The sequence below is a fragment of the Bombina bombina genome, chromosome 9 (genome assembly GCF_027579735.1).
Source record: "Bombina bombina isolate aBomBom1 chromosome 9, aBomBom1.pri, whole genome shotgun sequence".
Lineage (NCBI taxonomy): Eukaryota > Metazoa > Chordata > Amphibia > Anura > Bombinatoridae > Bombina > Bombina bombina.
The window spans coordinates 259769390-259783335 of NC_069507.1; the positions used below are offsets into that span (position 1 = coordinate 259769390).

Sequence of the window (13946 nt, forward strand, 5' to 3'; positions counted from 1 at the left end):
ATAAGGCTTAAACATTATTTCAGTATTAACAGTATTTTCTCAGTCAAATTCTAGTCCCTAGAAAATAACTCAACTGCGCATACATTTATCAGCCTGATACCAGTCGCTACTACTGCATTTAAGGCTGTACTTACATCATATGGGTAACAGCAGTATTTTCTTAGTCAATTCCATTCCCAGAAAATAATGTACTGCACATACCTCATTTGCGGGGGACCCCGCATGCTATTCCCCTCTTTCTGAAGTTACCCTACTCCTCAGAATGTCGAAAACAGCCAGCGGACCTTAGTTACGTCTGCTAAGATCATAGAAAAACGCAGGCAGATTCTTCTCCAAATACTGCCTGAGATACAAAAAACGTCACACTCCGGTGTCATTTTAAAATAACAAACTTTTGATTGAAGAATAATTAAGTAAAAACTCCAACTCCTCTCGCGACCTCCTTCCTGTTGAGGGTTGCAAGAGAATGACTGGATATGACATGTGAGGGGAGGAGCTATATAGCAGCTCTGCTTGGGTGATCCTCTTGCAACTTCCTGTTGGGAAGGAGAATATATCCCATAAGTAATGGATGACCCGTGGACTGAACACACTTAACAAGAGAAATTATGGTTTTAGCTAAAACATTTTTAATAGTGGACTGGGTATAAAATATTAATAAACTTGATGACATTTATTAAAAATAATGTTTTATTTTATTAACAACAAGAACATAAATATTAAAAGATTGTCCTCTATTGCAATTTTTGGGAATCAAGAAAAGAAAAGACAATTAACCCCTTAATGACCGGACCATTTTTCAATTTTCTTACCCTTAATGACAATGGCTATTTTTACATTTTTGCAGTGTTTGTGTTTAGCTGTAATTTTCCTCTTACTCATTTACTGTACCCACACATATTATATACCGTTTTTCTCGCCGTTAAATGGACTTTCTAAAGATTTCATTATTTTCATCATATCTTATAATTTACTAAAAAAATTTATAAAATATGATGAAAAAATGGAAAAAAACACACTTTTTCTAACTTTGACCCCCAAAATCTGTTACACAACTACACAACTACAATCACCAAAAAACTCCCATGCTAAATAGTTTCTATATTTTGTCCTGAGTTTAGAAATACCCAATGTTTACACGTTCTTTGCTTTTTTTGCAATTTATAGGGCAATAAATACAAGTAGCACTTTTTTTTCAAAATTAGCGCTAGTTACATTGGAACCCTGATATCTGTCAGGAATACCTGAATATCCCTTGACATGTATATATTTTTTTTTTAGAAGACAACCCAAAGTATTGATCTAGGCCCATTTTTGTATATTTCATGCCACCATTTCACCGCCAAATGCGATAAAAAAAAAAGTTCACTTTTTCACAAATTTTGGCACAAACTTTAGGTTTCCCACTGAAATTATTTACAAACAGCTTCTGCAATTATGGCACAAATGGTTGTAAATGCTTCTCTGGGATCCCCTTTTTTCAGAAACAACAGACTTATATGGCTTTGGGGTTGCTTTTTGGTAATTAAAAGGCCGCTAAATGCCGCTGCGCACCACACGTGTTTTATGCCCAGGAGTAAAGGGGTTAAAATAGGGAGCTTGTAGGGTAAATTTTAGCTTTAGTGTAGTGTAGTAGACAACCCCAAGTATTGATCTAGGCCCATTTTGGTATATTTTATGCCACCATTTCACCGCCAAATGCGAGCAAATGAAATTTTTTTTTTACATTTTTCACAATTTTAGGTTTCTCACTGAAATTATTTACAAACAGCTTGTGAAATTATGGCACAAATAGTTGTAAATACTTCTCTGGGATCCAGAACCCAGTTTGCTAAAAAAAATGCCTTGCTTTATAAAACAAAATAAAAAAAAACATTTTTCTGTAGTGTAGCTACCCCCCCACACTCAATACCCTCCCCCTCCCAGATCCCTTTTGCAACATTTATTCCCCCCTCCCTCCTTCCCATACATAGCATTAGCACTTAATGTAGCGTGCGCACTCGTTCCCCCGCCCCCTCATGCAGACTGCAGGAACAGGATCGGGAACTTCACCAGCGATGGGCCGCCCACCCGCCTCCCTCATATCCCTCCCACGCCACCAACGAATCTGCACCATCGCTGGCTCTCTCTGCATCAGTTTGCCTAAAAAAGGGTATTGCACGATGCCTCAATATTGATGCATCACTGCAATGCCCTGAAAGCGTCTGGAAGTGATCGAGATCACTTCCACCGCTTGAGACCCCTGAGGCCGTACCAGGTATGTTCCTTGGTCGTTTATGACCACTTTTTGTAGGACGTGCCTGGTACGTCCTTGGCAGCTAAGGGGTTAAATGGACATGAAACACACAAAAAAAATGAGAGCGTGACATTTTAAACAACTTTCCCATTTACTTCTATTATGAACTTTTCTTTGTTCTAATGTAAGTCTTTGTTGAAGAGATATGCACATGTTTTGAACACTACATGAAGTGCAGTTAAGAAGAAAGATCCCAGTTATTCCATTTGATATTGTTGTAATAACATTTATCTTAAAGGGACAATCAACACCAAATTTGTTATTTTTAAAAAAGAAAGCTAATCCCTTTATTTACCATTCCCCAGTTTTGCATAACCAACACAGTTATAGAAATATACTTTTTACCTCTGTGATTACCTTGTATCTAAGCTTTTGCAGACTGACTCCTCAGATTTTTTGACAGACTTGCATTCCCGTTAGTTAGAGTGACTCTTAAATAACTCCACTAGAATGAGCACAATGTTATCTATAATGCACACATAAACAAACAGTGCATGCTATTAGCTATTCACAGCCCCAGAGTTAGAAATCAGCCTAGAAGCCTACATAGCTTTAGCTTTTAACAAAAAATACCAAGATAAAAGTAAATTGGAATGTTGTTTAATATTACATGCTCTAGTTTAAATGGGACTTTACTGTCCCTTTAATAAACTAATTTAATTAAACTCTCTATGAAATCCACAAAGAACTTGAGTTTCTGTTTTATTTGTTTGTTGGCTAGTTATTAAATATCAGTATTATGATGTATTGCATATTATAATATCTTTATACATCAGGAGAAATAAATAATAGAGATGATGAACGGCATCTTTGAAAATTAACCATTGTAATATTCATAGGTGTTGAGCAAAAGTCCAGCACAGTAAATTGACTTGAAATAATTGCATTGGTTTATAGTATAATTTTCCAATTTCTCTATATTTTATTATTATGGGTTTAGTGCTTTAAAGTTTGTTTGTTTATTTGTTCTTTTATTTCAGAAAATAAATGTCTTTATAGATGAGTGTCTATACTTAAAATTGTCCTGGTGGTCATAAAAGCTGATGAATGTGCGTTAACGTGTAGCTTTCTTCTGTACTTTACTATAGTTATCGGTCTCAAACAGTGGTGTAGAACATGTACTTAGACTATTGGGTGAAAATCTGTGACATATTTGGAGAGACTTGTTATTGAGTTATAAAATAATTTTATGAATTCTTCAAAAGGCGTAATTCTGTACTCAGTGGGTTTTTTTTCTTAGAATAACTGTGAAATGAGTGTCTGTTATATTTATTTACAAATATCTTTAGCTAGCTTATCTCTTCCTTGTGTACCTTCTATAACCTTCTTTGCGTACCTTCTATAACTAAAATAGCAAGTTTGTTGATAAACTTCCTCGTCACCTCTATACATTGTGTATAGATTAACTAGATCATGTTTCCATACTGTGATATGGTAATGGAAAAAAGTATTGGGTGTAGAATGATTAACATTAACAAATAGTATAAATACCAAGCTGGTCTACAACAAAATTATTCCTTAACAAATATCCATGATGAAGATTATTCTGCTCTGTGTGCTCCTGGGAGTAGCTGGTAAGTTTTGAAATAGAAAACATTATTTCCAGAAGAATATAACAGGAACTCAATCCAGGCAGCAACCAATCTCTCTATCAATCAAATTATTATTTACATATAACCCAGTGCAGATTTTTTATATTATTTTGTTTTAAGTAGAATGCAAATTAATTGCACAATACGATTAATAAATAATATGTTAAGCAAAATGAGTAAAAATTTGCATTGGAATATATAGAAAAGCAAAGTAGATGTGGTGTTTCATTTTGGTAAAGGATAATATATCAAATATGAGTTGAAAGACAACAGTACGCATTAAACGTTTGTTGGAATGTAACAAACCATATTTCCTCCAAGCCTCTCTGTGTAATATAGAAATGGGTGATACAACTGAAAAATGTAGCTACATAGTCATTTTTATATTTTGATTTCTGCAAATTGTATAAATAACAAAACAGACACCCCATTATTTTTTCATACAAGCAAATACTCTCACTGAGAAATCTTAATAATAATAATCTTAAGTCAATAAGTCCAAAAATAAAAACAAAACTAATCTGTTTTTTCAATAATATCCGTATTCAATAATTTTCCATTTTATTTTTAAATATTCAATGACTTGTTTCCCTCTCAAATATACCAAATTGTGAGTTTAAAAAGTTTCTCAAAATAAACTAAAACTTTTGTTATTGCCCAAAATTTAAAAGACTTGCTCTACTTTGCAAAATAGTTAAAAAAAATTACATTCAATCAGTAGATAATAAATTAATCCAGGTATTTATCTGATAAGAAGTTAAATGTGTCAATTAAAATAATCAGCTATGTCAATGCCTTTAGCAGAACAATCTGTACTGAAGTTCTGACAACTGGGTAGATATAATCATATTAACTCTTTGTAACTAATACATAAATAAATATATTCATGCCTTTTACTTTCAGATTAGTGGGATATGATATGTGTTGTGTATGAAATTTAAGTTATAAATTGAAAATGTATAATTTATTTTATGTATCTAAAACCTTTCTTTTGAAACACTAAAACCACTTTGTATTTAAAATATTTAAAAATGTCAAGTATTTTATTAGGGATTGTTGAATGTTATTGAAAATTCATTACAAATTACATAAGCTAACCATTTGTCTGTACTAAATGAATATTGAATGAATAAATCAAGTTTACCTGTATTGATGTATTGATTGTATGTCACACATTAAATACATCATACTTTAATTTTTATATTTTTGAATTGTTATTTTTTTAATTAAAACACTTATTCAGCATTAATTTTAATAGACATTTTTTTAATTAAAACTATTAACAATTATTGTAAAGAAACATATAAATAGTAATTTTAGAAATTGTAAATAGCATTGATATACAAACCATATATCAGAAATAAATATGTATAGCATTATTTATGGCACGTTCTCTCAAACATTCAAAATATTTTTCTTAATAAATGAATTAGGAAACTATGTTTAATATTGTTCTGTATAATTTTATTACAATATAATACTGTGATTACATTCCATGCTGGCACCTATTTTAAAACCATCCCTTAGTTAGAAAGCATCCTTTAGTAACTCCTATAAAAATATCTATTTAAATGTCTTACTCTACAGCTGCATTTGATGATGATGATAAGATTGTAGGAGGTTACACCTGTGGCAAAAATGCTCTCCCGTATCAGGTGTCTCTGAACTCCGGTTACCATTTCTGTGGTGGGTCCTTGATTAACAACCTGTGGGTTGTGTCTGCTGCTCACTGCTACCAAAAGTAAGTTACATGAATTGTTTTCGTTATGTTATAAGTTATATTGTTTGTTTTTTGTGTACTTTTCAAAGGTATTTTAATTTCTTTATTTAATTCTAAAGAGTTAACTTTAGTTCATTAGGCTTTACAACTTTTCTCATGACTGGATTCTTTAAATATGCCTTTTATATTTATTGCTTTTATAAAATGCATTTTTATTTAAGACTGTGTTATACATTCCTTTCTGATTTTCCATCTCATTACACCTGCAGGAGCATCCAGGTCAGACTGGGAGAGCACAACATCGTTACCAGTGAGGGCACAGAGCAGTTCATCAACTCTGCCAAGGTCATCAGACATGCCAGCTACAACTCCAGGACCCTGGACAATGACATCATGCTCATCAAGCTCGCCTCTGCCGCCACCCTGAACTCCTATGTGAAGGCTGTAGCTTTGCCCTCTGGATGTGCCGCGGCTGGCACCAGCTGTCTGATCTCTGGCTGGGGAAACACACTCAGCAGTGGCAGTGAGTAACTATTACTAAATATTCAGTGTAACATGTTCTATAAATAAATCTAAGGCTAAAGCCATTGCTTGTTTGAGCTATTCCTTTTTAAAGCACAGCTTAATACGTTTATTTCTCAGAGAATATGCAAACCCACATAAAGGGTACAGTGTTTCTGCTAGAGAATCATTTTGTATATCTAGTATAAAATAATAGCATAGAAGAAAAGCTTATTGCATGGCTACGTAGAATCTGAACTAGTTGCTTAATGATTTAATGGTTTCATTTGTAGCCAACTACCCAGATCTCCTGCAGTGCGTGAGCGCCCCCATCCTGACTACTGCCCAGTGTACCGGTGCCTACCCAGGAGAGATTACCAATAACATGATCTGTGTTGGATATCTGGAAGGTGGCAAGGATTCCTGCCAGGTAACATCGCCTGTCCTCATAGATGGAGCTTTTTTACAGTGCATTATTATTGCAGTTTTTTTCTTCTGCAAATGATAATATTTTATTTCCATATTTATTTTATGTTTGACATTTGTTTATAGATACAGTCTATAAAACACATTTTATTTTAGACTTGACATATATGTGTACACTTTCCTTTAGATGCTCACAACTAATATGATTAAGATTATAATTAAGAGTTGGATTCTCTGTTATAATAATCTTCCTTCTTTCAGGGTGACTCCGGTGGACCTGTGGTGTGTAACGGACAGCTGCAGGGTATTGTCTCATGGGGCTATGGCTGTGCTCTCAGGAACTATCCTGGTGTCTACACCAAGGTCTGCAACTACGTCTCCTGGATCCAGAACACCATCGCTGCCAACTAAAGCTCTTGTATTAAGAGATATATCCTGACTGGATTTAATTTAACATAAGATGATCTTTCTCATGGATATTTTAAATAAATAGGTTATTTATTTTACATGTCTTATGAATTGAGTCTTGTGTATATATAAGTATAATTTTGCACATATTTTAGGACTTTAAAGGGAAGCTTTACACTTAAAAAGGGGCAAAATGATCCAATGCATTATTAAGAGATATAATAATAATAATAATAATAATAAGCAGGGAAAGCCAAGGCAAAGGGTAAAGTATTAAAATGCAGCGTGAAGTAGCAACAGAAAGTTAAAGGGACACTGAACCCAATTTTTTTTATTTTGTGATTCAGATAGAGCATGCAATTTTAAGCAATTTACTCCTATTAATTTTTCTTCGTTCTCTTGCTATCTTTATTTGAAAAAGAAGCCATCTAAGGGGTTTTTTTGGTTCAGAACTCTGGACAGCACTTTTTTATTGTGGTTAAATATATCCACCAATCAGCAAGGACAACCCAGGTTGTTCACCAAAAATGGGCCGGCGTCTAAACTTACATTCTTGCATTTCAAATAAAGATAGCAAGAGAATGAAGAACATTTGATAATAGGAGTAAATTAGAAAGTTGCTTAAAGTTTCATGCTCTATCTGAATCACAAAGAAAAAAATTGGGTTCAGTGTCCCTTTAAATTGAAACACAAATGTTTGTGTTTAAATGTGAAAAGTTGTAAAATTGATGAAGGTTTGGGGTGTGCACTGAACATCTATTTTTGTACATCACTGAAACTTTGGGTTGAATTCAGGAGTACACTTGCATCTGATACCTAATGAAGATGCCCTGGTTTCTCACACATATTGAAAATACATATGTAGGAATGACCAGCTTCTAATTAAGGTGAAATCCTAATTTATAAATGTAAAGCCTTCTGAAAAAAAGGGTCACTATTTGACTATATGCAAGTATTCACAAAGCATTAAATATGGGGAAGTTCCAACTTTATTCACTAAAGCAGGTCTTATGTATCATCACTTACTATAACAAGTTCCTCTCACATAATTACACAAAAAAAACTATTTTCACTTGGTAAGCGATTACCAGCTACTACTGAGCATGCACAGAAGTTTACAGGTTATGCATACACGAGTCTGTAATTGACCAATGGCTGTCACATGATACAGGGTCCGGCAAGTTGAAGTAAATTGTGAATTTTGACAGAAAAAAAATGTACTGCTCATTTAAAATTCAGAATAAGTGCTATTGCATCGTCTTTTTATTATGACCTTGTTTTTTATGCAATTATACTGTATTTAAAGGTACTTTAACTAATCAGGAACTTTTGCTATTTGAGGTTTAATCAGCCCTCTACCAGCAGCATTCCCCAGAAAAGCAGCCATTCACTTGAAGGGATCTGTATCTAAAATTAAGATTAAATGAAATCAAGAATTGCTTAAATATTTGGAAGATGAATACCGAAATAAACTTGCAAATAAGAACATCAACCAAATATGCTCCAGAAAATTAAATATGGCTTTAAAATACAAATATCCTCTGAAATGTGTCAAGGATGTTGTTAAACCTTAGAATAAATAAAAATTCTAAACTATAAGATGCCATATAGCTCTAAACTATAAGATGCCATATAGCTCTAAACTATAAGATGCCATATAGCTCTAAACTATAAGATGCCATATAGCTTTCGATAGTTGTTACATAATATTAATGCAGGTTTTCTCAAATACATAAGCCCTAACAATATCAGTCCTATCTGAAAATAGATGAATCAACACTCCAAGAAATCTGGCCTTCTAGGAATACTTTAGGGCAGGATGGTGTTTATCTTAATGTATTACATTTTGGAACTAAAGCACACTTAGACCCAAATTACAAGTGGAGCTCTAATGCTACTGCTGGATGTGATATCAATATCACTGGAAAGAAAAGCCCGGTTGACAGAAGTGGAATAAGGGCACATTTGACCCCCACTTAATTAAAGGAATGGAAGGTTCTAAGAAATGGGCTGGAGTTTAAGTGAAAGTGTTAAATATCCCTCCCCTGAAGAGGTACATCATAAATAAGCCCAGGAGCAGCACGGAAGGAGGTGTTTGCCCGCCCACCCTCCCCAAATTAGGGCTTGAAGAGGTTGGTTGTCGCAGCTATGGCGGGGTGCTTGTCTATTGAGGCTTACGCCTGATGGATAATGGCTGGTACGGTTGTTGGTAACAGGAAGAAAAGTGATGGTGTACGCTCCGCCCCAAAAAGAGGGTGGGGGCTTAGAGAGAGGACAATAAGCAAGCACTGTGTGCATTTTAAGATAAAGAAAGGTTATAAATGTTTATAATAAAAGTTTAACTTGTTGATTGTTTATAAATAAATAAGCTGCTGCCTTTTCTTCCCCATAAACTGGTGGTCTTGTTTTCTTTGGGTTGTCATGGAATGGATGACTTAGAAATGTGGGGTCATGCACTAAAATTAGGTCACAAATTGATTTTACAATTCCATGGTAAAACAAATTTACCAGAGAAGGTTTAGTGCGTCCTTTTCTTTCTTTGAAGATTGAGACCACACTAAATATTGCTGATATTAGCAGTTGAAAATTAGGGGTTGCACTAGAGCGAAAGACAAAATAGTGCTGAATTAAAGTGTTAATGTTAAAATAAAGTTTCACAAAAGACATGCAAAACATTTTCAAATAAAGTATTACACTCATATATACACATTTTATAATAAAAAGTATCTTTTATATTGATTTTTTTTTTTTAAAAAAGGGTTTAACGGGGCGGAGTCTGGCCAAGCAGGGAGATGGCCGCACACTGAGAGGGCTCCAATCACCCATGTAGGCAAAAACAGCAAAAATCCAGTTTTATTCCCCATAACCCTTTCCCAAAATAGGGGACACAGCGATTAACAACCAGAGTATAAGAATCGACAAGTTAAAGGCACCGGAGAGGTAATTTGCAGCAGTAGAGGAGTGCATTCATATCCTCCGTATACATCAGGCCTCACGTGGCAGCGGGACTACTTAATGAACGACAGAGGCGCATAACAGAGAAAACATCTGGAAACATAACGGATCTTACCAGCTCCTTTCCTAACCCGCCGACCTCCTCATCCTGACCGCAAGGCTACTGATGTGCGGGTAAGCACTAACTAAGGGGGAATCCTTAAAGAAGGAACACTTCTTGCGCGCTTATTGCGCTGTGACACAGGGACATAAGTAGGAGTACACAATTCCCCAAAAGGGTTTTTTTCGGATAACACAAACTGCATAGCTGGCTGAGGAGCCCTTAATACCGGTGCATAAAACACTTCAGCGACCCGGTGAGAACAGAGGCATAAAGGCAGAAACACTGAATAGCAAGCTTTAATACACACGTGGTTATCTGATTCCTCTCACAAGCAAAAGGGCAGACAAATTCTTCCTAAAAGCTCATATACAGACCCTCTATAAGCCTCTTTTTAATACATCATCCAGAAATATAACCATTACCTACAAGACAGTAAAGCTGTTTTCTCCTTAAAAGACACTTTACAAATAACACCAATCCTTGCCCCTCTAAACAACAGTGTTTAATGTAATGCCTTGTAAAAGGCAGAATAAATTAGGGAAAACTACTTCCTCCAATTCTCTCAGCCACTATCTAAAGCCACTAGAAAACAGGACAGAAAACTCTGTAGACAGCATGGCCAGCAAACAAGATGCCACTACAACTCAAGCCTCTCATAATGATGCATCACAGTCTCCTTTCATCACAAAAAATGACATACAACACCTTTCCTCAAAAGAGGATATCCAGGGAGTCTTGCAAGAAATGAGAAATCTTTTTGGGGATCTCAGAAAAGATTTAAGTGCTTTGGATCAAAGAGTAAGAACAGTGGAGGGACAGCAAGGTTCCATTACAGAGAATATAAAGCACAACACTGAGGAGTTAAAGAGTCAAGCTGAACAAGTTTATTACCTAACTGATAAAATGGAGGATCTAGACAACCGTTGCAGACGCAACAATCTCAGATTTAGGGGCATATCAGAAACTGTACATCCTCCTGCAATAGAAGGATATCTCCAGGCCCTTTTTAGGGTGATAAAGGGTACTCCTACAGCTAATGAGGTTCCAATTGAAAGAGCCCACAGGGCACTTCGGCCTAAGCCGCCGCTGAAAGCTCCGCCTAGAGACATTATAGTTAAATTTCTAAGTTTTAAGGACAAGGAGGAGATCCTTCAGAATGCCAGAACCAAACACCCTATTACGCATGTAGGGGAGGAAATACAGATTTTTACAGATCTATCTCCAGTCACACTACAGAAACGTAGAGAACTATCCCACATAACTTCTCACCTTCGCAGGAACAAAGTACAGTACCGATGGGGTTTCCCGGTATCCATTATTGTTAATCATAACAATAGGACAGTCATCTACAGGCCAGGCACCGATCCTCAACTTTTCTACAAGGACTTGGCTCTATCGGACAGTACAGAAAAAACTGTGCAGCCCCCGCCAAGGGGGGAGACAAGCAGACCTGCCGAGACCATGGATGACCACGACTCAGATGAGTAAACAAAAGTTTTGTTAGGGCAATTATATGAAGGACTATGTAAAAGAACACTATGAGACTATCCGTTAAAAGATTTGTAGTTTAGATGGGTTTGGGTTTGACTTTAAAGGGCCCACATCTTCTCATAGTCATAATGATAAAATAGAGAAATGTTTATACAAGATGATAGGTTGATAGCATTTTAATTGACCTGAATGTTAGGTTGTTCATATATTGTTTCTTTATTAGAGAGTTACTTAGATAGAAAATGCTCACGATAATGTTTTATCAAAAGGTACCTATATGATTGCACAATCAGTATATTCTACCTCACTGCTGAATGTCCCCTCCCCTCTTCCCCACTGCCTCTCCCCCTCCCATCCCAACCCCCCACCATCCCTCCCTCCCATCACTCCTCATTCAACGCTGGATTTGTATTATTTGTTAAATTAATGTTTGTTATTTGCCGTACAAGGGTCTACTACCCCTAATTGTTGCATTAGTATTATTTGCTACATTTGATACATTTCCTGTTCACTTACGTCTATATTTCTTGGATAGTGATATCTAGATATTACTATACCTTTGAAACAACTTGTAACTTAACCCACTCTTGGGCTATTCTTCATCTCACTTTTTCTAATATCCTTCTCCCCTTGATCTCTATCTACTTGAATATCCATTCTTTCCTCTTTTTTTTTTTTTTTTTCCCTTGATCCCTCCATCCTCTCCTTCCACATACCAAGATGCAACCCAAAATTAGTAAATTCCAGGATCACACGCTACAAATCACTACAATTAATGCTAAAGGCTTAAATAATCCTGGTAAATGCTCTATAGCGTTTAGAGAACTAAATAAACTTAATAGCCACATCTTAATGTTCCAAGAAACACATTTTCAGAGGGGAAAAAAACCTAAATGCCAAAAAAGCCGGTGTGGGCATACTGTTCCACAGATCCCTACCGGTGAATATACTCCACACGGAAAAAGACCCTGAGGGCAGATATCTTCTGCTTTCTGGTCTACTATATGGCCACCATATCACCTTAATTAATATATACGCCCCAAGTCAGACTCACACCGGGTTTTTCAAAAAAATCTCTAACCTATATCTGGACCATGCCAAGGGAGTAGTATTCTTGGCGGGGGATTTTAATGTCTCTCTGGAGCCCCATTTGGACTCCTCCAGGGGGTCATTGAGTATTCCTCATAAGAAACTAAGAGCCATCAAAAATATCTTCCACAGCCTCACACTTCACGACATTTGGAGGACTTTGCATCCCCTAGACCGAGATTATACATTTTATTCTAACCCTCATAACAGTTACACCAGAATTGACCATATATATACAGACACACAAGGATTATCTATCACAAATGATTGCGACATAGGAACCATAACATGGTCCGACCACGCCCCAGTCACCTGCAAGGTGATCTGGCCTGACGTCCCGATCTCCCACAAAATCTGGAGATTGGATGACTCCCTCCTAAACGACTCAAAACTGTTAGAGACAATTCAAAAACATATTGTCGAATATTTTGACTTGAATACACACACTACTTCCTCCCAACAGGTAGAGTGGGAAGCTCATAAAACTGTACTCAGAGGGATAATAATAAAACACAAATCCAAACTGAACAGACTAGCACGAGAAAAACACACTGAACTCTTACAAAAAGTTAGCTCATTAGAGTCAGCTCACAAACAAAACCCAGCCAACAATAAAATCCTAACAGAACTCTCTGACACAAGGGTAGCATTGAAGCAACACTTGACTGAAATACATCAAAGGACAGCAATATCTCTTAAACAGTATTATTTTGAAGGGGGAAACAAACCAGGTAAGATTTTAGCCAGAACCTTGAGGAGGAAACAATTAAATACCTATGTTCACACACTAGAGACACCTGACGGTAAAATAGTAAAAGATAGCTCTTCAATTGCACATACCTTCAGGAACTATTATAGTAAATTATACAACTTAAAAGACAACAGTACACAGGAAGATGCATTACTTGAAGAAAACTTAAACCAATACTTTAAAGACTTAGAGCTCCCTAAAATAGCCTAAGACACAGTCAACTCATTATCAGCTAATATAACCATAGAGGAACTGCAACAAGCCATTAAAGACACGCCGTCAGGGAAAAGCCCCGGCCCAGATGGTTTTACACCAACATATTACAAAAAATGCGGGGAAGTCTTAGCCCCTCATATGTTACAATTATTTAATAAACTTAGAGAAGAACCAAGATTAGCCAGGAATCTTTTAGAAGCACACATAACGGTTCTTACCAAGCCAGGACGGCCAGCAACATGCCCAGGAAACTTTAGACCTATCTCTCTGATCAATACAGACATGAAAATATTGGCAAAGATTCTAGCGAATAGGTTGAACAGAACATTACCCAACTTAATTGCAAACGACCAGGTGGGGTTTGTCCCAGGAAGAGAGGCGAGGGACAATATAACTAA

General features: G+C 36.0%; 1 protein-coding gene across 1 annotated transcript; it reads left to right on the plus strand.

Moving 5' to 3' along the window:
- Positions 1 to 3830: 3830 nt before the first annotated feature.
- Positions 3831 to 6946, plus strand: LOC128640551 (trypsin-like). The gene is made up of 5 exons (XM_053693020.1): positions 3831 to 3870; positions 5476 to 5629; positions 5878 to 6131; positions 6403 to 6539; positions 6797 to 6946. Exons 1-5 carry the CDS (start codon positions 3831 to 3833, stop codon positions 6944 to 6946), a joined length of 735 nt encoding a protein of 244 aa, XP_053548995.1.
- Positions 6947 to 13946: the final 7000 nt, after the last annotated feature.

Excerpts from the sequence above, each read along its gene's own strand:
- LOC128640551 (XM_053693020.1), top strand. The coding sequence starts at position 3,831 with ATGAAGATTATTCTGCTCTGTGTGCTCCTGGGAGTAGCTG. Across the intron at positions 5,630-5,877 it reads GCTGCTCACTGCTACCAAAA|GAGCATCCAGGTCAGACTGG; the intron begins GTAAGTTACATG and ends TTACACCTGCAG. Across the intron at positions 6,132-6,402 it reads AAACACACTCAGCAGTGGCA|CCAACTACCCAGATCTCCTG; the intron begins GTGAGTAACTAT and ends TTTCATTTGTAG.